At 37.1% G+C, this 24,054-nt stretch overlaps 3 protein-coding genes across 5 annotated transcripts in view; 2 read left to right on the top strand and 1 right to left on the bottom strand.

Annotated features, from left to right (window-relative positions):
* Positions 1–188: 188 nt before the first annotated feature.
* Rpl27 (ribosomal protein L27) lies at positions 189–1,980 on the top strand. The gene is made up of 4 exons (XM_077408023.1): positions 189–347; positions 896–1,128; positions 1,669–1,805; positions 1,894–1,980. The coding sequence occupies exons 2-4, from the start codon at positions 910–912 to the stop codon at positions 1,940–1,942; spliced, it is 405 nt and encodes a 134-aa protein (XP_077264149.1). The 5' UTR covers positions 189–347; positions 896–909; the 3' UTR covers positions 1,943–1,980.
* Positions 1,919–4,477, bottom strand: Dctn2-p50 (dynactin subunit 2). The gene is made up of 9 exons (XM_077408004.1): positions 4,318–4,477; positions 4,143–4,214; positions 3,938–4,077; positions 3,750–3,870; positions 3,516–3,670; positions 3,190–3,427; positions 2,936–3,112; positions 2,749–2,851; positions 1,919–2,658 (listed from the first exon to the last, which is right to left on the bottom strand). The coding sequence occupies exons 1-9, from the start codon at positions 4,351–4,353 to the stop codon at positions 2,471–2,473; spliced, it is 1,230 nt and encodes a 409-aa protein (XP_077264130.1). The 5' UTR covers positions 4,354–4,477; the 3' UTR covers positions 1,919–2,470.
* Positions 4,478–8,798: 4,321 nt separating this feature from the next.
* The window catches only part of Cad89d (cadherin 89D), a 35,495-nt gene continuing 20,239 nt past the window's right edge, over positions 8,799–24,054 (top strand). Inside the window, exon 1 of one of the 3 annotated variants that reach the window (XM_077407851.1) lies at positions 8,799–9,175. The gene's annotated coding sequence lies outside the window, so the exon portion shown is untranslated. Of the gene's footprint in view, positions 9,176–21,546; positions 21,882–24,054 lie in introns of those variants that run through there. The other 2 variants (XM_077407850.1, XM_077407852.1) reach the window with 2 other exon arrangements.

Below are 24,054 nucleotides of genomic sequence, written 5' to 3'. Positions count from 1 at the left end.
CGATTTTCTCATTATTTTGGCCGTAATACGGATTTTTCGATTCCAGTAATAAACGACTCCTGTCGACCCTCAAGATAAAAATACCTGATTGGCTGACCCAGTGGAAAAACTCCAGGCACCGGGAGCCGTGAGTGGTCAAACGGGACGCTCCCCTTCACAACTCTTCGCTGAATGGCCAATGTGGACTGCCGGGATCGCCGATTGGACGCGTGGGACGCGCCTGCGCGTTCAGGACCGACGACGGCGGATGTGCCGCGGCGGCTCTGTCGTTCTTCGCCAGGTCGATGGCGCGTTAACGTGGTTTGGTTGACTTCCTTTCCTTTCGTACGGTGCGGAAAAGCCGTGAGGTGTGTGATGCTTGACGCTGCGTGGAATAATCCGCGAGCATCGGGTGTTTCGCGAGTTTTTCCGCCGTGTTTCGCGTCGCGTTTGCGATCGGCGTGCAACCGGTGCAACGCGATCCCCGTTCGCACGACAATGGTCGATTCCGCGTGGTCGCGGCGAATACTTGCCGACAGACGATCGCGGGGTTAACCTCCCCGCGCCGGGTTTCACGTCGCCTTCCACGACGACCGATTGTCCGGTTGTCGTCAATTTCTCGCGATTTCGTTATTTCGCACGACGTTGCGCCACGCGGCGCGACGCCTTCGGCTCTCTCTCTCTGTTGTTTTCTAGAGTAAAATTTGTCTTTCATGCGGTTACAAGAGGTTATGTGACGCTTGATGTATCTGAAATGTTTACATCGCCAGCGAGGATTTATCTCGATACGATTTGCTTCAGACGGAAAATCAATAGAGTCAACGTTTTCAATTCAATGGAAAAACTCGCTAGAATATAAGTTTATATTTTAAATAATTTTTCCAAAATTATTTACATACCTTTATTTCTTTTCCAGCATACACCACCAAGATGGTGAAGATTATGAAAATAGGCAAAGTCGTGCTGGTCCTTAGCGGCCGGTACGCGGGAAGGAAAGCCATTGTCATGCGCAATTACGATGAAGGAACAGCGGAAAAACAGTATGGGCATGCGATGGTTGCGGGCATCGACCGGTACCCACGTAAAGTTCACAAAAGGATGGGCAAGGGAAAGCTGCATAAACGCTCGAAAATCAAGCCTTTCGTTAAGGTAAGATTATTTCTTCGTTTTTGCCAATTGCTCTTCGGAAATTTAAATTAACTTTATTTGAAAGTTTCCACCATGTAATCTTTGCCCTTTTTATCGCGTTGATTGTCCACCTGTTCTTTTTTTTGAAGAACTTCAACTGGTGCACATTGGTGCAATAAGTTAGAGTGAAGCAAAATATTCTTCTTTTACTCTAATAGCGAATTTGGGCACTTGCACTAGTGCACACTGAGTGCGCACTAAGGCTTGTTTATTCTTATATTTAAAGTCATTTTAATACACATTTAAAAACTTTTTAGCCAATAAAACAACCTGTAATGTCTATACGGATGTTGTACAAATCATTTTACAGACTAAGAAGTATTTGAGATGATCTGTAAATATAACAATTGATTAAGAACAAGCCTTAGTGCGCACTCAGTGTGCATTAGTGCAAGCGCCCGAATTCGCTAACTTACTACACTAGTGTGCATTGGTTCAGCAAGTTCTTTGAAAGAGAACATTCTTATATATAGCTCTTTACTTATTTATAAAATGTTTTAGATCCTAAATTATAACCACCTAATGCCAACGAGATACACGGTGGACTTACAATTGGAAAAAGTGGCCCCTAAAGATCTTAAGGACCCAATGAAGCGCAAAAAGGTTCGCTTCCAGACGCGCGTCAAATTCGAGGAGAGGTACGTAATTTAACGTTTTGCCGTTACTCCAACTTCCAACTACCGCGTCGCAATCAATGTTATCTAATTTTGATCGTCGTTTTTCCAGGTATAAAAACGGAAAAAACAAGTGGTTTTTCCAGAAATTAAGATTCTAATTGTTTCTAAATAAAAAGTCTGATATACAGATTAAAAAGGTGAATACAGTTTTTTCCGTCACATTATCCTATGTAAAAGATATACTGAACCTTTATATACATATTTTTTTATCATTCATTTTATTTGACTTTTAGCTTAATTAACTTGTACTTAGGTTATATCTCGTAACACTCGTTGACTCTCCTACATCCACATATCATATATAAAGTGTTCAATAAAATTTGTAAGTTTTTTTTACTGAAGTTCCAGTTTTATTTTATTATATGAAGTTGCATTTCTTGCGTTCGTGCATTATACGTCTAAATTGAGTTTAGTAGGCTCTTGTTTCAACAATTATATCATAGAAATCAAACATACTAGCAGAATATTTAAGAATAATGAAACAATTGTGGGATATAAAGCAAAATATATAGAAAATTTTATAAACCACATTAAATAAATAATTTTTAACATGATACGAGTATAAATGCTCTGAGTAAAGCGATTTTCATAAATCAATCTAGGTATGCTAAATATGTTTAATACCTCTATTTTAATGACTTGTTGAGCTTTTTGATACGCTCATCGAGCAACGCTATGTTGCCCTTTATAACCTCCATATTGGAGGCGAAACTTTCCTGCACCCCCTTTAGCATAGACTTGTTACTTTCTAATCCCGACGAGATTTCTACTTGCAGTTCTTCTAATTTTATTAAAGATTTACTGAAGGCAGCGGCTGAAATGCAATGCAATCCTTTTAGAATATATATATGTATATTATATTATATTTTTTAAGACAAGCACATTTATCGTTGAATAATTATACCTTGTTGATGAATGTCACTCAATGCCAATAATCTTTCTACTGTCTGCGGTAGTATTTGTGATATAGCGTCTGTTTTCTTCATTATTTCATACATTTCTGAGATCTGTAGGAAAGAAAGAGATTCATTATGCAAGACATACTGTAATGTTGATGACACTTTCAATTTAACACTTGATTGATGTTTTACCTTCAGCTCCTGCTCCGATTCTTGCTCCGTCGTTGCTTTTTTCTGCGCGATGCTGTCCATCCGGTAAATCAAAGTGCCTAATCTCGTTTCGATAGTGTCCAATTGATTAACGTCCAACAACGCAGCCTTTGCTTCCAGTTGTTGCACAGCTTCCATTACGCCCTGACACTTGAGATTCTGTGGAAACAAACGGAAATTACTTAAATCTATTCGAAATGTGTATGCGTGATAAATTATAATGAATCTGCAGACACCTGCGAGAATTTCGACAACTTGTCGTTACTTGTTCCTATGATGTTCTCCAAACAGCAAAGTCTTTGCTCGAGTTGCGCGATCCTAGCAGCTTCCTGCATCCTCGCCTTTTCCGGCAAATATATCATCTGATACTTAAGGACACCGGGTTCGACCGATTCGCCTGTCTTTTTACTCTCCGATGACTTGGACGGAGGGACGCTGGTTTGCTTAAACAACTCTATTTGCGATATCAATTGCCTGTAACATTAATATAACTCTGTAATACAATTTTGCGGAGGGGAAAAGGATATTTATGACAAGATCGTAGGTTTTCACTTTCACACACCTAAGTATAGTGCCTTGTGGATCTGATAGACTCGCAACTACGTCAGGCCCTAGACATTCTTCCAGTTTCAGAGAAACCAACTGCTTCTCTATCTGCCGTGCTTGAGAAATAATCTCGCTTGCGGATTTGATCTCTTCCTCGTCCTTAGATTTTTCCTGCGCATATTGTCAGTGTTATTATGTCTATGAACTACGGAATAATTTTAAGCACATTCTATTGACAATGGCAATTTACCTTTAGTTCATTCACTTCTTCGTACAACTCCTTAACTTCACATTGCAGTCGTTGGAACTTCTGAAGAGGAGTCTCTTTCTCGCCCTCGCCGACAAGTTCCCAATCGCCGTCATCGCCGAATCTGGAAATACTTGTGTCGTATATATCGTTTCACATACCATGTATTGTTAAACATTAGAACAGCTTACTTGTATCCCGTTCTTGGCTTGCTAGATAGACGATCTGAGAAATCGACCGGCTTCCCAAGAATCTGCTTTCCTTTAAACTTGTTGAACGCTTCCTTGGCACTGATATGCAGTTTCTCCACGCAAGAGGTATCAGGTTCATCCTGAATAAATCCGTCGCCAATTACGATGAATTTTATGTAGTGTACAATGTAGATTTGTGTCTTACCTCGCAGTACATTCGCATTTGCTCCGACTCTGGCAAATCGCTCGTCTCGTAAACGTCGAGCTGGTCGTAAGCCTGAGACATCAATTACAAGTAGTATATAAGAATGTATTTACTCGTGATGTGGCGCACGCGAAACCGGATGTAATAAACGTGTAAGAATGTAAAGGAAGCTTACAATTCCGGGTAAATCAGCGTATTTGGGGTCCGCCATTTCTCGTAATTCCGCAAATTGCTCTGAAATGATCAGAAACGAGAGAGCCTGCGGAGTGTCCAGAACTTTGAAGTTTTTGACACACACCCACGATCACACATGCAGAGAACAATCTGAGAATAATAAAAAAATATAGAAAGGCTGTTTTCTCTCTCCTGAGCGATAATAACGTCACCTGGCGATCGTAAGAATCAAATGCAACGGACGAAAATTAACATATGCAACAAAAAAAATTAGATTAAAGACAACAGAATTATATTTTTTATCTTTATATCAAAATGCATAATAAACGCGCGTACGATTTAAAGTTTAATTAACAAAATTGTAGTTAACGATGAATGGTAAAAAATTAAGTCCGAGGGAAGCATAATTAACAGTATATGGTAAAGCAGAAAGAGAGCGGTTAAACTGAATTTATGAACGGAAGGTCCGTTCGATTTAGCAACGAAAGTTTGTATATATAATAATATCAAATTTACCTTTAATGAGAAAATTACATAAAATTATCAATCTTTAACACTAGAGCCGTTACACAAAATGTACAATCTTCTCGCTGACTTATACTTCACGAGTCATATCGAATCCTTTACTTTGTTCCAATTCTGAAATTACTGTTTTTAAAACATTTCAGTTTCTAGACAATTTAAGATAAAGAACTCGACGATTAAAGATGTATGACAGATAGCTATATATATAGTATAATTTTGTTTTCTTGATTAAACAGTGTAGAGCTAATCTCAGAAATTATTCATAAACCACATGGTATCATTGGGACAGAAAAAGCGTAAAAATCGCAATTTTGTCCCATTTTTGTACTTGATATTGTTTATAAGTCATTAAAAAATTGGAAAAAATATATATATTATAACCAGAAAATCTTAAAAAACCGTAATTGCAATTTTCGATGTCATAGAAGTGTACCATAAAAATTTCATTCATTTTTACCGTACACCGTACATGAGCAGAGATACATGTTATGATATTTACATGGGAATTGTATATATATATATATATATATATATATATATATATATAATTTATGTAACTTTTAAAGCAAATATCTCAGAAACGGGTCGGAAAATCGATCGCAAATTTAACACAGGTTTTTGGGATATATATAAGTGCACAATCTCTGTAAATTTCAGCTTCATTTTGTTATTTTGACATAAGTGACATACATCTTCAAGTGGTATGCTTTTATTGCATGATATAGCTGTTCCAATACTGCTAAGTAGAATTTTAAATAATTTTTATGATTTTCAATCAAATACTTTTATTTCAAAATCTCCTTTTTATCTTAAGTTTATTTAAGTTACAACAATATAATAATGTTTGACTTATTATCTTTATAATAAAATTAAATAGAGAAAAAAATATGATGTCTTTAACAACATTTCGGGAAAGAGTAGAATTTAATATCCCGTGTGTGACTTTTCGCGCTAAAGAAACCTGATACAGCAACGTACAAGTCTATGTACATACAAAAATGTCAATGAGTTTACATTCCTTTGCAATTTTATATGCCTCCTCCTCTTCCCTCTCTATCACACCCTTTTTCTTACCGGTTTTATGCATTATAGATGCATAAAATGCCTTAAATAAATTCTAGTAAGTAAACGTTCAAGTTTGTTGTTAGTCTGGTAACGTCATAAGTGTTTATAATGTTAAAGTTCAAATATTTTATATTTTTATGAAACTGTTCTACGCCGTAAATCACTATGAAATAGAGTATTTTTTTATGGTATTTAATATACCTTATTTTTGATGAATACAGTCATAAGATAAAAATTGGTTTTCACACACCGATATTTTTTTAAATCGCATTACAAAATTAATATATAAAAGCTACAGATATTTTGAAAGACTGGCTTTCGATAAGCTTCCGACAATATAATTCGTTTAATTAGTTTGGAAAGATAATACACCGCGAAAGAAGTTCCACATATTGTTTCTCTCCATGTTCAACTTGCACACTCTCCTTTCTTTAACCTCATTTCCACGTAAGAGTCGCATTATTATTCTACGCTGTAGGTAGAAGAGAAGAAGTCGCGAGATCCCTAAGCCAATTGATTCTGTGCGTATCGCTGCATTTTGTTGTCGTGGTCGGCCTTTCGATAAATACTTTCCCCAGCAAATCAAGAAAGATGATCCTAGACTTATTATTGTTTTATATGAATTTTATTAGCTTCACGATTATTGTTATCGTCCAGTTGAAGAGAAGTCATATGTGCCTGCGTTCAATTATTTATATTGAGAGCTATTGATAAAATAAAATCTATAACACGCTATGTGTATTATACATATATTTTATACAATAGCTCCCAATGGCAATAAATAAACGCAGGCTGTATGCTTTATTAACAGAAGAACATTATTATATTAATTTATTAATTATTTTGATTATTTATTCGAGGTAGTTATTTGTTTAAAAGATAAAAGAAAAAAATAATACAAGTATATGTATATATGTACAATATAAAAAATATATAATATACATATATAAAATAATAAAATGTATTATATAATTATGAAATCAATAAAATTAAATTTTTGGAGAATTATGTAAATGAGACGGTAAATTCGATGCTTTGTTGAATCGGCGATGTAATTATATAGATATTAATTGCGATATTAAATAATATTGGAGTGATATTGGACGGTTACAATTTGAAAAGAGGGACCGCGACTACTGATATCCGTCCTCGAATTTAACGTACTTCCTTCCGGACGTATAATAATCCGCGAAGAAATCTATCCAAAATATCCGTCCAACTGAATTTCGTCATTTAGCCTCGAGAATTTTCGTCTACCGTGTAATACGGTTTTTTTTATCTATCTATCTCTCGATTACTGATGGCATGCAGTTACGCGTTTTGCATGGAAATGTACTGCAAACTGCAAGTGAGCGTGCAAGGACGGCGTCTTTCGTAGGTGCGGACCCGTTTTCCGTTTGCCGCGATGTGTTATACATATATCGAAAATAAAACGCGTTCGTTCGATTTTTGCTTACCGCCGTGCGAGAACTAGTCCCGTGCCTCGTCATGCGTGCGTTTCCTCGGTTCTCTTTCCTTTGGCGAGCGTCATGGAAAAAAAAGAAAAAGAAATGTCTAGTCCCTTTCGCTTTCGACCGGCCACTTTGGACGGTTACGTTGTATAATAGGAGACAATCTCTATTCGCCAATTTGAAAAGTGATTTTAGATATAAGCGATTTTAAGCTGCTTGACCACTTGTTATGCGCACATTCGCCTAGTTTCAAATTCCACTTTATTTATTTAATTTCTATTTATTCTAGAGTTAGTCTATTTATTTATATAAATTTCATTTCAAATTGAGCGCTTCGGGATATTTAACGCCGCATATTCTCTTTGGGCGAATTGATTACTTCTCAACAAAACTTACGAGGCACTCATATATAGTTTTTAAACAATCAACAATTGAACATAAGGAATTTTAGTCACAAATTAAATATCGAAAGAAGAAATCGGGGAGATAACACAATCAGTCATGTAACGGACATCGCTTCAATAAAATTTTTAGATGAAAACTTGATTTTAAGGTAGGCGTCTCGCTACGTGCTAGTCATGTGACTGTTTGTAGGTTTTCACGTTCAGAAATATATTTCAGGCAATTTTTGCTAAGGGAAAAATAATTTTATGAATTATGGTGTAAAATTTCATACGTGCCAAAGTATGTTACTTTTTCCAAATTATGTGATTTTTCTCATTTGACTCCGTTTTGATCAGCTGATCATGCGAGTCGTCGAGAAAGGTTACAAGTGAGGTTACATCTCCTTTTCGATTGAATTTTGACAATTACTGAGAAAGGGTTTCAAAACGCATGACAGGGGTGTCAATTACTATCCAATTCGGCTAAGAAAGACGAGCCTCATAACCTGCAACTACAGTGATTAGCCAGCGGCTTGCCAAGTCTTCCCAACCTTACCTCGACCAAAGAATGTCTGCTCGATTACCGCATTTTCACTAAAATAAACTAAAAAATTAGCAGCGAAATCTCCGGTAAACTATATATTTTATGGTTGCATCGGATTCTTCGAAATCTAATGTACAAAAAGCAATGTTTTTTCTCACTTCATCTAATCGAAAAATGCGAAAAATATGTGATTGAAACCGTGATAGAGCCTTCTTTTTCTGGCCGTCTGTATGAAGTAATGCAAAATTTGTGATTTTCGAGATCGATTTTCTAGAGTAAATAGTCGGTAAGGAGCCACAGAAAAAATCGACTGCAAAGCTGATCATATAATTTGATATAAAATCCAAAATCGAAAACTTTATCTAATACATGCCCTGACGAGACGACTACCTTAAGAGCGGTAGCTGAAGTCCGCTGAGAGGCCGACAGGTGTAAGCAAGTGTTAAAGCGTGACAAGCGAAACCACAGCGACGGCGAAACAATCGGATATATAGAATCGAGAGAGAGAGAGAGAGAGAAGAGAGGCCGAGCAATCGCGCGCGGAAGAAACCCGGAAGGAACAGGTCCTCCTCATCTGACACCGGCAGGATCTACGCTAGCCAGGTGAGCACACAGGTGAGTATATACTCGGCCCAGTGCACGGTCGGCCGTCGGCACGGCAAGAAGCGCGTGTGGAGAAGCCGATAGGCCGAGGAGGGCCCCGTGAGAGAGTGCATTCAACTCACGCGGGGAATCGCGGTATCGTGAATCAGGAATCGCGTGCGACGCGTACGGCGTAGTCGGCGTACGACCGACGCGATCCGGCGACGACGCGTCCGCAATACCTAATCGGCGCGGGAAGGATCGTGGAACATGTCTGGGACATATCGCCCCGGTGGACACGCATTACCGGTAAGTGCAAGTCGGATTCGTCGTGACTTTTCGCCGTCGGCTCGCGGCTATTTCGACATTAGTCTCGGTCGTGGTGAGCGCAGATCCATGAAATACGAACGCGTGCCGCGTGACTCTCGCAATGGTTTCTTAACTAGCGTTCTTGTACAATGGGAACTTTTTACATATACGCGGAAGCACGTTTTGTTTATCCCTGCAGAGAAACACAGTTTTGTAAAAACGTTCTAATACGCAAAGTCTTACTAATTTGCGCCAGACATATATAGAATTGTACTAGTTTGCGCCAGGATAGAGTTCTATACTTGTTAATATTTTATGTGCCACTTTTTAAATATACATATGTGTACTTTAATATATATTTTATACGCGCGTGTGTGTGTCTTGATTTTTCAAAAATATATTCACGTACAAATTATATAAATTCAATCCTGAATTCTCTGACATGAATTATAGATATCCTCTAAAGTGGGTTTAAGGAAAATAGCCGATCAGTTTTTATTATAAGCGTTTTAAATGATTTAGAGCACGCTCTACTAATAACTAATTGTAGAATAAATAAATTGTCAATGATTTATTTTACACAAAAGATCTTCGTGTAAGATGTACTCACGTAAAGCCTAATTCTCACACGCCTCACAGGTTTTATATATGAGTGTAGCCTGATTTTTTAATATATTAAGACAGACGTCTTCTTTAGACAATCTGCGAATCGTATATCAAATTATAAGAGAGTTCTATTTAGAACTTTATATGCACTGTATTTTGTGAAGTGTGCATTTCATATATGTATATATTTTAATTGTCATTTCAAATAGTTTTCGTATTACACGGCACGTATTCTCTATTACAAATAGAATGCTATCATGAATTTCGACACGAATTATAAATCATCTATTGGACTTGATATAAAAAAAATCTAATTTTATAAAAAATATAAAACAGATCGTAATAAGTCCAATTGTCATTTTCTCAAATTTTAACATCAGACACGCTTCATCTCAATTATAAAAAAATGTGTTTTAAAGACCGATAAAAAAATCAATATGCGGTTTTCGGAGTTTGGAAAAAGTATAAAAAATTCGCAGAATATTATTATTAGGCTGCCAAGATCCAAACCTTGTATGGCAATTTTTCCAGTTAATTGTAATGTATATTACAACGCGTGTCCTATTTCACTTATTCTTATAAAAAAATGTTCTAATTAACAATTATATTAAAATTCATGTAAAGCATATCTAATATATTTTACAATGTATCGAACGACATTCTGAATTTTTGCACGCTCGCGGTCTGCCCGAAAGCAGGTTACGGGGCTAGCGGCTTGGCGAAGTGAAAAAATAAAAAATAAAAGGGGGGCGGGGGAGAATAGGATAGGAAGGATCCTTATTCCGCGCGCGGCGATCGAGCGTAGAAGCGCCGCTTGAATTTCAACTCGAGCTGCCGCTCGCGCACCGTTTATAAACAGCCGCAAGGTGGAGTGGATCGAAAGCGCGGGTCAGCGAGCGCTCTCATTTTGCGAAACTTCTCGAGAAGGTGACGAGGTCAAGGTTCGCCGTCGTCAAAGAGATTCGCGCCGGTAGATGAGAGCGGGAGGGAATATACATTAAAATACATTAAACAGTACCGGATCGGCGACGCATTTGTGTCATTGAAATTTATTATAAATTACTCAATAGCAATACGCACAGTGCGTTTTTCAACAAGCGACACAAGTCGACGCGAACGTTCTATCTTTTCTTTGGCATTCAATAAGCAACAAAGACAGAACGACAATTGTGTCGCTTGTTGGAAAACGCATACATTATATATATATATATATATATATATATATATATATATATATACATATATATACTAGTATACATATATGTGTATACATATATGTATATATATATTGTATTTTTTAACTCTTTGCTTTTCGTATTACAGCATATAAAGTTGTGCATACAAAGTCTTATTCTGAATTTCGACACAAATTATAGATTGTTTAAAACGGGTTAAAATTTAAACAGAAAAATACAAAATATACTCGAGTATTCTACTTTTGATTAAAGGTTGAAGATATGTCAATTCTAACGAAATTATGGTGAGATTATAAGAGACAATTATTTTCTTGAAATTACATTATGAATATAACAAATGAATATAATTGAATATAATGAGACAATGTATATAACATTAGTGGCACTTTATTTTCCACAAATGCGTTAAATGTATAAATTATAAAAATTATTGTATAAAAACATAAATACTGTGTAATACTCATGCTGCGTTAAATTCTATGTCATTAGACCATTTAACAAAGACACAAATATGCTTTTACAATTTTATATAGTCCATATAATATAATCTCATACAAATAAATTAACGGAAAAAAATATTTTTTATCTATGGAAAGCTAATGGTTCGATAAATATTTATCAATTTTTAAAATAAGCTTTAGTTTTAAAAGTTAAGATAGACGAAAATATGTCCCTAGGAAGCTATAAAGCACAACACTAAGTTTAGTTTATCTTAAAGTTTATCTTGAAGTAGAGTAAATCTATAACATGATACGATTTGAGTTGCAAGGAACAATGCGATAAATTGTTATCGCTCGGTACTGTACGACTTCCCTCTGTCACACTCATCTCTAACTCTAACGTACAAACTTTGAATCAAGACAACGATATAGCCATAACGGGCCATTTTCAAATGGCAATATATACACGGATAGTTTTCTCAATTTTAAATTCATGAAATAAAAATAGCAAATTTTATATTTTTATATTCAGCTACGTTTTTACGAAAATATTTCAACGTGCAATAATTTTACATGCAATTATTTGATGAAAACGATGTAAAAATGTAAGAAGCTTTTACGACAATAATTTTTATAATTTTATACAAGCTATCGAGTTATAATCGCGATTATAGTATCATAATTGCTGACATGATTTTTTATGAGAAAACGAATAAAAGTAATAAATAATCTTTCTTGATCGTTTACGCTCCGAGAGAAATAATTTTGTACATCGCATGCCGATTGCTTACGTATCGCATGCCTATTTAAGACGTTTATTGCAAATAATTACACAATATCGCCTTCTGGATACCTACAACCCGTTAACAAAACCGACGTTAATCAGATTCGTCCGGAGTGTGTAACGTTTGTAAGCGCCTTGTTGGATACAGACCCCCGCGTGTTTGCTCGCGGGATTCTAACATCTTGTTTAGAGAAACTTGGATGGCATATGTTTATCTAAACTTCGCTGCGCGCGCGGTAACATTATGTCTCCTCGTGAGAGGACTTATTATTACGTGCGCGGGTTAAACGGTACTGCCATGCCGGTGCAACCGGCGGCAATTACCGAGCCACTCGGTTAGCCTTGCAAAGACGTCGCAATATACCAGCGCGCTTACTTGATATCCGCACGAAAGACCGGAATTCAACACACGGTTATCAGGACGCGCATCGTTATTGCGCGTTAACGAATATCGTAAGCAAGTTGTCGCAAGCGCCAAGCTTGCGCGGAGAGAAGGCGCGGATATATTAACTTCGGTTAACCCCGGAGTGCCAACTGTAATTTACGCAATAAACTGATATGAGATAGGGAGAGAGAGAGAGAGAGAGAGAGAGAGAGAGAGAGAGAGAGAGGGAGAGACAACATAAACTATAATATATTATATTACATATGCACGTTCGATTGTAGCGATATCGATTTGATAGTAATTATGATATCCCGCGCGAGAATTCTTGCGGGAGTTGCGATTAACGTTAACAATTCTGGACTCTCTAGCTATCGACCCTATCCACACTCTGGCCGACGAGCTCGCTATTGCCCGACGGTTGCATTACATTTCGATCGAATTTTTTGTCGCTCGCACTCGCACTAATTGCGTAATTCCATTGCAACCGACCGGATCCGCGGGCACCGATGGAAATTGTGGTATATAGCGATCGATCTGGGTCCCGTCCTAACTCTCCAAATGCACGTGCAAGCGAGCATTTCGCTCCCGTGGCATTCTCTGCGAAAGGGCACGTGGAAAATTCACACGCGCGCGTTCTTCCGCACCTGCCGTGCGAAGTGATTCCGTGATGCTCGAAAAGCATTATCCGCGGCATTTGAGGATCCGGAAATTTTTTATTAAATTCCCCGAGTACAATCTTGTGCGATATGATTGATTTTCACATATCTGCCACGATATAATCAATGTTATTTAATTTTCTAATTTCGCAACGTTTCCTAAATTGGTTTTTAGTTTAATGTATTTTTTTAAACTCACGCATACTCTTTTTGTATTTTTAATTAATTTATAGAATTTGTTTTGTTTTTGATAGAAATTGAGATAAAAATTTGTTTATTAACCTGTTTTATATTATTTAATTATATAGTTTAATTTTTGCTTACAAATCTCGTAGGAAAAATTACTTTCGTCAGCAGCTTGAATAATTGGTGTGAAGCAAAATTATGCAGGATTTCCTCCTTAAGACTCCACGCATGTATCCAGGAGATCTGGCGAAAATTTCAAGTCGTTAGCATTCTTGGATATTTCTTCTTGATTAAATGTTTTGCAATTCGGCAACCAAGATTATTTAAATTTGCATTTTATAATCATATTTTAGTTGCTGCCAAGTTGTTGAAATTAAAAAACTGTCATTTTATAATGAATATTACTGAGCCGTGCAAATAAACTAATCAAATTGTCTATTTTTATAATGTTGATTTATATAAATACAAGTATATATTTTTCTCTTGCACTATGTATCAATAAAAATAGTGAGTTTGTTCTATAATATAATTTAATTTATTTCATTCTATCCATTCACATTACAAAATAACAGCTTCAGCAACTTCTCGATTGTCATTCTGTATATATTTATACTGCATATAAATATATAGTAATAAATTGAAATATGCATTTTGTACATATAGGACACTGTTTAATTTATTGTCTCCACTCTTTCACAAATAGGAATATGGATTGCCGCGGCGCGGTTATTATTAATCAGTCATTAAACGCATCATTCACGTATTTGATTGATCGCGAGGCGGAGTTTTAAGAGCACAATATCTGTATCAATATTGTTTGCGCTCGGCACTTGAGATACCTACCGAATCGAGTGCATCGCTGAAGCTTCGTCCCGCTAAACCCGGCGAAATCCTTCCTTAGTCCGCGCGATGATCCGCTCGAGCGTGTCTCTCCTCGCGGCGGCGTATTCACCGATGATCATATTGATCGTTCGAGCATGACGCGCGACGGTCCAGCATCGCGGTCCACTATCGTGGTCCAATGATCTTTAGTATAGTTTCTTATCCACTGCGCTCACGTCTTATTTCTAAATATTCCTAAACGTAGACGCGGAAACCAGATCGAGATCGAGAACTAGTACTGGAATCTAGTGTAGACGAATCTGGAATGATGTTTGATCGCTGCTGCAAGATTTCTGAGAGGCTAAACGGACTAGAATGTCATATAATTTTACCAAATATCTAAAATCTAAGGGACCAGAGGCGGCAGGACCAGTATGGTCAGTATGGTCAGTACATATCATACGTGATATTTTTTTTTTAAATATGGCGTGTACTATATATAAATTTTAGGTTCACATTTTTTTAAATAAGAAAAAATATAGATAAAAATACTTTATTTACCCCAAGGGGTCTTAAAGGGCGTTTTTTTTACATTGAAGGACTTACCCAACCCTGTACATCTTTCCAACACCTCCTCTTATCCAACACACATGGCGTTTCAAAGAACGAGCTTTGACTGCAATTGTTGGTATTTAGCATCCCCTTAATGAGGGATGGGACAAAGCCGCCATTAATGTGAATAAAACAAAATAACTGTATCAAAAATATGTCTATATAAATTCAATTCTAATTGAGGAATTATTTCAATTAAATTAAAGTAAATAAATAAAACTTAATTAAATGAAATAAATTCCGTAAATTAAGAAATTAAGTAAATAGTAACAAACAATAAATACTGATAAATTTAATTTATCACAAAAAGTTAATAAATGGATAAATGCAATAAATAATGCAATACATAATTTTTTTGATAAATTTAAAAATTTTTATATAAATTTAGCTTTGTAAATTCAATAAATGAAAAAAAAGAAACAGAACAATTTTGAAAATCATTTTTATACTAAAAATGTGTTGACGCAATAGTCTGAGCTTATATTTACCAATATTAGTTAATTTGATGATTTATAGTTGAGGTTATGTATTCTCATTTCAGTATTAGATGATAATATAAAATCACATTCAATTTTAATGAAATTGGATTTATTAAGTACAATGCGCTTGCACTTTTACTTTTTCTCTTGCTCACTTTATCAGTTATGACACAGTAACAGTTATACTGTGGTCATATGTCATAAATTGGCATATACTATACACTATTTTACTAAAATATACTCAAAGCGGAAATATTTCATTAATGGCGGACGACCAATCTGCATCCTACAGCCTCGGTGTCCTAAAAAAAAGGATCCCTATCGTCCGCTCGCTTCTCGCGCCATCTCCTCCGTCGTCGGTATCTCTTCTATAAATAAGAAAAAAAATATATAAATATAAAATATATAATAATTACGTATTATAAATGCATTTAAATATACTTAAAATGTTTGGATAAATAAAATTGTTATTTTCACTGTGCTTACGGCAAAAAAATTGAATATTGCCTGCCTCCCCCTCTTCCCCCTATACATTATATGTGAGGATTTTCTGTTCTGTCGTCTCTTAAGAAGACCGCGTTCGCTGTATATATATCCGCCGAAGTTATTATTTGAGAAGATTATTTATTGAAGTTTGTGTTTCTCTGTATTATTATTTTTTTTGTGGCGAGTTGTGGCATAATTCACGTCAACATGTCGAGAAATCGAAATGTCAGATAATAGAAAGTCGGTATAATATGGATTGTACATACGATATATCTGCATTGTACATACAATCTAGACAATAAGATAAAATGTTATTAGAATATGCATGCGTATTATTCGCTATATATTATTAGAATATCATCTCTCTGTCTTTCCTTTCAAAAACTAAAACTTGGAGACTAAAATTATATTTTGACGAAACACATTTTTTGCTTTAAGAGGATCTTCTTAAAAATAAGCAATTTTGGCAATAAGCAACTTAGAAAAAAGGAATATTTTTTATTTGAAAATATCTTTAGTTTTAACGTGAAAATTTTGAAATGAGATTATATAAACGAAGAAACTTGCTTGAATAAAGCATTTCATTCAAGCAAGTTTTCTTACTTCTCATTTTATGCATATAGTTCAACAAGAAAAAAAGTTGAAATAAAACGTTGAGATTCTTATAAGAAGATTATAAATTGTTGCGTATATACGAAACAATAAATGCGTTAATTTAAGTATATAAGTTTTGATTTGACACTTCTTTTTTTCTTGCAACACAGGAGATGTTGGAAAGTAGATGCTATAGGCAGTCTCTCATGCGTTTATCTCGCTTTCGATAAAATAGATAACTAGATCTAATTTTGCTCTCCATATGGACCCAGTTATGTAATTGGTTCAAATAGTATTGCTGATTGTGCGCGTATATGTGTTCTTGCGTTAATAATACTCTATCGAACCGTTGGATCTTCAAATATAAGACAATGTGGCTGTAGAATAAGTATAGCTCTCTCACGTCTTTTCGTATACGTTTATTTCATTTTCAAGCGGCATGACCTGAGATAACTCAGATAACGTCCTTGGATACGACCGCCATTTCGGAATAAAGTGTAATCAGCCGCGACGGATAATACCTCTTTGATCCGAGCGACGCCGCTATGAACGGAGAGAGCGTCCCCTTGAACTCTGAGACGAGAGGAAAGTTCGTCGTCGGATAAAGTGAAAAATCGACGCGGATCAGTGCGAGGCACTTTCCTCGGTGCTTTCGATTGATTTTAAAGTGCGCGAGACGTTGCCGTTCGAGAAAAGCGCCGACATTGTCCGGCACAGCAGGCACCTCACGATTTATCGTAAATCGCGAGAAAGAAAAATAGTAGTATTCCCGCGTTGTACGGCGACCCGCTTTTCACACATTCCGGAGTCAATGGTGAGAAGAATATTCACGAATAACGAACATACGAATTGGGAAACGTATATTCACGCGAATATTAGTTATTACCTGTACAACATTTTTATTTGTCCATTAATTATTAAACTATTAAACATTTATTAAAAATTATGAAGTTTTGATCGTTGAATAATGATTACAGATATAATTGTCTCTTTTAATTCGCTAGAATTTGTCTCCTGTCTCCAACATTAACTGTCTTTACAACTAATTGTAAGTAGGGGAGACCGGGGCTAGTTGGCACACGGTAACTATATTGTAAAAATGACAAAAGATAAATACTGCATAACAAATATAGCATTTCCGCACGAAAACATTGCGATAACATTTCAATTAGTTATTTTCAAGCTGAGTAACGGAAAATATTTTTAGTTTTGCATAAATAAATCAGTGCCGATATATTAAGTAAAATAAATCAGTGATATATTATAAATGTTATATTTATAAATCTGGTCATTATATCATAATTCTTTAAAATCTTTACTTTAAACGTAATAACTTCCAGTTATGTTAATGTCTTAAAACATTTTTTTGCTTAAGCAATAATTAATCAAAATATCTAAATATGACAGAACGGGGCTGGTTATGACGGGATAAGTTGTTGCTTTCTATTTATAATGTCGACTAATTCGGTCGATATAAAATATAATTTTTTCGCAACAGCGGCAGATATTTTGATCTTATATAAGATTTCACCGTTAACGTTCTCTTATCATATATGTTTTTTAATAAATATATTATCTATATTTTTTAACTGGATCTTTCACAACTTTATCCATTGTAACAACGTACCCCACATTTTAATTATTATGGGGCTAGTTTTTACCAATGTAGTCGCCTTATAATTTTTATTGGTGCAACAAAATTAATTATACTATTCAGTTCAAAAAATCATTTTCGTGTTGTATAAGCATGCGGCTATTGAAAAATTCTTTTGCGGCTTGTATTTATTAGTTACATGTAAAAAAATCATTAAAAAAAGCGTACCAACTAGCCCCGATCTCCCTTATCTTTATGCTCAAATATCGCAAATCTGTTGAAGTCACGTCCATTTGAAATTCCGATGAAGGATAATCTTCCGCCATGTTTTCTCGCGCTTAATTTAACTTTCAAAGAGCTCTTTATTTATTATTCGATCATAACTTAAGGAATATTGGTTCCTCGATATTTTTGTTAAGGAAAGATCTCGAAATTGATCGGGGAATCACAAGAGGCGCGATAAGGTAGTTCTGGGACATTTGGTATATAGGTATAGTTGATGCTCACATTGGAAACACTCGCGGCGACTCGCAGCCCCCGCTGGCACAGGACGGAATTCTCTTAAATACTGATCCGCTGCAGTTTCCACCCCGAGGTTCCTAAGGTCGGCGCAAATACCGATGCGGCATGGTGCGATGCGGTCGGGCGATCGATTATTTCGACAGCTGTAAAACAATCGGCTTTCGCGTCGGCCTAAAAGTCATTAGGAATCGCTTTATCCGTAAACGGGGTCAAGGCTGGTGTACGCGGAATATATACGACGACGGCGCTTCCAGCATTCGGTGACTTCGCAAATTTCAAAGAGGAGAAATGGAATACGTACAATATGCGAATAACAAGCATACCGTGCAATACATCATACGCGGAATGTTGCACAAGAAAAACGGTCCCAACGATGACAGGCTTGCCATTTATATAAATAGGGGGACCACGTCCACGTCAATGACACAATTCACATATGCGATACCCGCGTAATTTCGTTACTCGACGATGGCTTCTGGCGTTAGAGATATTTCCTTTCACTTTTACGTTCTGTAAAGTTTGGGCCGCACTGGCAACATTTTGTCTCTCTCGTATGCATGTACGCGGCAATTTCGATAATCCTTCCATCCAAACTGTTTGTTCCCGCCGCGCCGATCGCTTGTCAAAAGTCATGATGAAGGCAAGGGCAAGGAGTGCGAAGATGCGGAAAAAACAAAGTGGGAAAAGTCGCCTTTAGACGAGACGGCGCCGACGGTTATTATCTTTTCCCCATACGACAAACAAGTTGTGCGGCGTAACGGTCCAGAAAACGCAATAAGAGGGACGAAAACACTCGGCACGAAAGTCGCATTTAACTAATAAGAGCATTTAACAAGTGTGAACGAAGAGGATCTCTTAATCTCCGCAAACTGGTTCGCGCGCGCCGGGTCCCCCTTGATATCGATTATCTCATTAATTTTGCAATATGACAGGCGGAAATTGCAGCAGCCAGAGGTGAACCGAACGAAAGTGCCACCGAAGACTTTCTTGTCTTTTGGCACGCTCGATAATGTTATGCATAATGTCAATGTGGTGAAACTGTTCTTGCCATCACTTGCGAAAAGCTCATTATGCTAGCAGATAAATTCTATAGTCCGTCACGGTGAAATCTCTGTCTTATTATCTGGAATCGCGATTGCGCTATTGCGCTTGTTGTGCCGGCTGATTGATCTTCTCATACCTTGTGAGATACGTCTCACATCGCGTTACATCCAATTGAAAGTAAAGCGGCCAATTAGACGCACTTTAAAGCTACAATTTGATAAAAAAAGGAGTAATAAATGTGACATGAGAAGTCACTTCATAATTGTTGCATTATAATTAACAGCGTGATGATTATTGAATTTTCGCAGTTGAAGTTTCGTAATTATTAATTTTTATTCTGTTTTTCCTGTTGAATTATGAAAGATCTTGCTTCGACAATTATACAATTTATTATTATTGCTGCAAAATGCCCTTAAAAATCCCTTTTTTGAGCAAAAAATTTAAATTCAAAATTTTTTGAATTAAATAAGGTACCATTATAAAGGTTTACAATATGTAGATTATTACTTGCAAATAAGCTATTACGTTACGATGTCTAATTTTCGAGATATCGTGGATCAAAGTTCCAGTTAAATTGCTTAATTTGTCAATAGTAAACGTGTTTCTTTAAGTAAAATTGAACATTGCAATCATTTAGTTTCGACTACAATCACAATGGCAATAATTGAATATTGTAGCTTAGTTAAATTGTATATATGTCTCTGTGAATTTTTAAACATAAATCAGTCATTCCTTGCCTGCAATACATATTCTGAAACAACTATTGGTGTTCTAGAAAATAAGAAAATAAAGGAAAAAAAGGAAAAAGTAAAGGAAGAAAAAAGGTGCAAATGCGAGGTGACAGTTGCAAGGTGACTGTTGCTGCTGCTGCTGATGATGAAGGAAGAATTGTTGCAGGAAATAATTGCTCAGAAAATAACGAGACGCAATATGTGTTGCAGAAATTAATGCAGTTGCAGTCAAAAACTGGAATTTGCTTACACAACAAAAGGTTGTAGAATTACTCGAGAAATAGAAATGGAAACTTTTTGGCCCCCTAAAGAGAACGTTTGCGCATTGCACATTGCAATACGAGAGAGAGTGTGTGTGTGTGTACGTGAAATTGAATTCGATTTTCGAACACTACGTCTGGCGCATCCAAAGCTCGAAATTGACTTCAATGGATTTTAGTTATAAAATAAACAACTTTTATTATTTTATCTGTCTAACGGTTCACGGTTTATCTGTATAAAACGGTTTTGTAATTAATAAAAATAAAAAAATAGTTTTATTTGATATTTCTTTATATTTTTTTATTTCTGCTCAAAAAGAGGAATTTTCTGGGCGTCACTCTTTGAATCGAGAAATTTGCGCTTATTTTTTGAAGATAATACGCCAGGATTAGTTAATTTCAATTTTAGATAGACGACAAGATTCATGAACTTGACGTGAATATCATAATAATGTAATGCACCTTCGGCCTTTCGAACGCTTGAGGATCTAAAGTCTGCAGGCTGTCAGCTAATATTACGTTGCGGTCCATCGGAGAGCGGCGCACCGATGGGGGGTCCCGAAGTGAAGGAAGTAATAAGGTTCCTTCGCGGTGCTACACAGCAAGCGGGGTAATGGTGGTCAGTGGCCGCGCTGAAAGCGAAAGGACGTCCGTGCTCCGCGCTCGAGAAAGGGGGGTAAATTAAGAGAGTAGGTATACCTATAGCTGTGTGTACGTGCACGGAGCGGACATTTAGCCATTCCTTCCTCTCGCACGTTCGAGGCAGCGTAGCGGCGGATCGGATCACCTGAAATCGAATTCAAATCGCGGGGGGGAAACGGGACGCGAGACGGGGGGACGGGCGTGTTTCAGGTCGCAGGAAGTCTCTCCCGCGTTAAGGGGGGAAGGGGAAACGCAGGTGCGTGCACCGAAAGTGGCGATCATACACGAGCGATCAACATCCAGCCGCGGCCAATGCCAGTCACTTGTGAAACGTGAAACGCGAAACTGGGCGAAAGTTTCGCGCCGTGCCCACCGTGGTGGACAGCGGGAAGAGAGAAAGAGAGGGAGAGAGAAAGAGGGTAACACTCGGAGGAATCCCGGAGGAGATTTCATTCGACGGACGACCGTGTCGTACGCTAATAGCTTTCCATTATCTGTCTCGGGAAACGGGTCCGGGACGGTCACGACGGTGTGTCGCGCGGAGTGTGTCCTCGGAGTGCACGCGCCGCGAGAGACCTTGGGTTTCCGGTGCGAGAACTGCATGAAAAGAACGGTTCGGAGCCGCCCGTTGCCGCGCCGAGCTTCCGTTTCAGCAAGTTTGAGCAAGGTCAGTGAAGAGGATCAGCCATCTCGGCTGATTGGATTTTCGCGATTGTTGGCTTTTCGCGCGGTTCGAAGGGCCGTATGATGGGCAGCGAGATAGTGGTGTGGTAGATTCGCGGAGTCGACCCTTCGTCAGCATCAACGCGACAATCGCTCTCGCCGCCGCGCCGACCGCTCTCCTGGTGCATCGACAGTGTGTACACTCGCCAGTCGACCGCGACAAATCTCTCGTTCACTCGTGAACGACGAACTGGAGCGAGAGTTTTGTTAATTTATCCACTGGCGAGCAAAAAAATGATATCGCGACCGTTTGGAAATCGGGGTTACAGAAGCAAAATCGTACCCCGCAACTCTTTTTTCCGATATTGCGTTAGAAGCTTCGACAGTGAATCTTATCGTGAATTATTTCCGAGCAAAAATACGTCGGATAAAATATTTGAGAAACTTTTGGCAATAATTTTTTCGAGATGTTTAAAAAAATGGGTTAAGTAACTTATCGTTGCGTCGTAAAGTTTTCGATAAGTTTTCGATTTAAATTTAAAATTTGGGGAAAAAAAATCAAACAATTAAAATTTAAATCTGTACGAAGAGTTACTTCAGCTTTATCATAAATTCTGAAAAGTAAAAGTAACGTGTGCCTTACTGCTTCTTCAAATAGTTTTTTATGACATTTGCGTGCAAGTGCATACAAATTATCGTCTCATGCACGACTCCCTATTCTGGTCAATGCCGTTTGTCTCCCCGGTTGTACGTTGTCATCTCGATAATTGCGCGCGCGCGCGCGTTCGTTTCCTTTCTTTTACCGTCAAGAAAGATTTCCTCAGGTACTTATATGATCAAAGTGCAAAGTAGGCTGCTGCGCGCGATGGAACGGGCAGGTATATTGTCCATTTTTCTATCGGTTCGATGACGCCTGAAACCTTCATCCGAGCGTGACAGCTACCGTTCGCTCGCGGAACGCGAAATACGTAATAGCGAAAGTTTTCCTGTCACATTCCTGCCATTACATACATGTAGGAAGTATATATCACACACACATGTATATCACACACATGTGGCCGGTATATATCACGCGGTGCGTATATCGGTATATATCACCCGGGCCGGGTAAGAACTCGAAGGAACGTGCTCGAGAGAACATAAGGTCCTTTAGTATGCCCGCTTTTCGCGCTGATCACTCGAACTGCCCGAGAGTGCACTTGAACCGTCATTCGCACTCCGGACACTTTACGCAGCGCAGCTGCAGCCTCCTATATCATCCGTGCCTCAAACAGCTGATTTTTATTATTCGGACCGGCGCAGGTCGATATTTCTCTTTCCCGAAAAGCAGTTAATTCATTTATAAATGGGCTACATTAAGTTTTATCACCACCCGACAAATTTCTCGCGAAGACACGTCGTGCAGCGGTCAGCGGTATTATTCTCAATTCGTGGCAAATATAACTCGTTTGTGAAATGCGAAATCTCCGTTGGTAATCGCGAGCGAAAGTTTTATCCACATTGAATCTTCTAAAAGACGTGTCGCACGAAATTGTACTTTTCCTTATAAAAAGAATAACGTATGACGTCCTGAATATCTCATCGTACTCTCACTTGCTTATTTTATCTTCTCTTATACATAGATATAAGAAACATATTCTCGAGGATAAAATAAAGATAAGAAAGATGTAAAAAGATGGTATATTTTTCTTTATCCGCGACTAATGAAAAGGTTGACTAAATGACAATTTGATTTATGAGAAATCTGTTTTGGAAATTTATCATTTACTAATTAATATATTTTACACTAAATAATATGCATGTTTTATTCGTTCTCGACAGTAATTTCTTTTATTTATTCTATCAATTAAAGGAAAAATCTCCATTTTTATAAAACAAAAATTTTATGGGTTTGACATTAAAAATAAAAACATTAATACATACAATTTTAATTTAGTCTATATTATTTCTTTACCGCGTATAGTTCATGTAACATCAGAAAATTTTTGATGAAAACGATAAGTTTTTAAGATTTTTGCTTTCAGCATAATTTATTTACCAGTATTTAGTAAAACAGAGTTTTAGTGCACATTCTAATTTGTTTTCACTCTTATCTATTATGCGGCCTTTCAAATAAAAAAAAATAGACCTTTTATCTTTTGATTCTAATTTTGTTTCAAGGTTTCGGTAGCGCATCG

The sequence above is a fragment of the Temnothorax americanus genome, unplaced genomic scaffold (assembly GCF_048541705.1).
Source record: "Temnothorax americanus isolate GAGA-0224 unplaced genomic scaffold, ASM4854170v1 Scaffold23, whole genome shotgun sequence".
In the NCBI taxonomy this organism is placed as follows: Eukaryota; Metazoa; Arthropoda; class Insecta; order Hymenoptera; family Formicidae; genus Temnothorax; species Temnothorax americanus.
Note: the sequence above shows the minus strand (reverse complement) of the source record. Positions and strands in the feature narration are given on the sequence as shown.

What these genes read in the sequence shown, in the direction of transcription:
- Dctn2-p50 (XM_077408004.1), bottom strand. Translation starts at nt 4,353, where the DNA reads ATGGCGGACCCCAAATACGCTGATTTACCCGGAATT. An exon ending in AAATGCGAATGTACTGCGAG is followed by an intron (nt 4,078 to 4,142) that starts GTAAGACACAAA and finishes GGATTTATTCAG; the next exon opens with GATGAACCTGATACCTCTTG. An exon ending in AAGAAGTGAATGAACTAAAG is followed by an intron (nt 3,671 to 3,749) that starts GTAAATTGCCAT and finishes CAATATGCGCAG; the next exon opens with GAAAAATCTAAGGACGAGGA.
- Rpl27 (XM_077408023.1), top strand. Translation starts at nt 910, where the DNA reads ATGGTGAAGATTATGAAAATAGGCAAAGTCGTGCTGGTCCTTAGCGGC. An exon ending in AAATCAAGCCTTTCGTTAAG is followed by an intron (nt 1,129 to 1,668) that starts GTAAGATTATTT and finishes AAAATGTTTTAG; the next exon opens with ATCCTAAATTATAACCACCT. An exon ending in CGCGTCAAATTCGAGGAGAG is followed by an intron (nt 1,806 to 1,893) that starts GTACGTAATTTA and finishes TCGTTTTTCCAG; the next exon opens with GTATAAAAACGGAAAAAACA.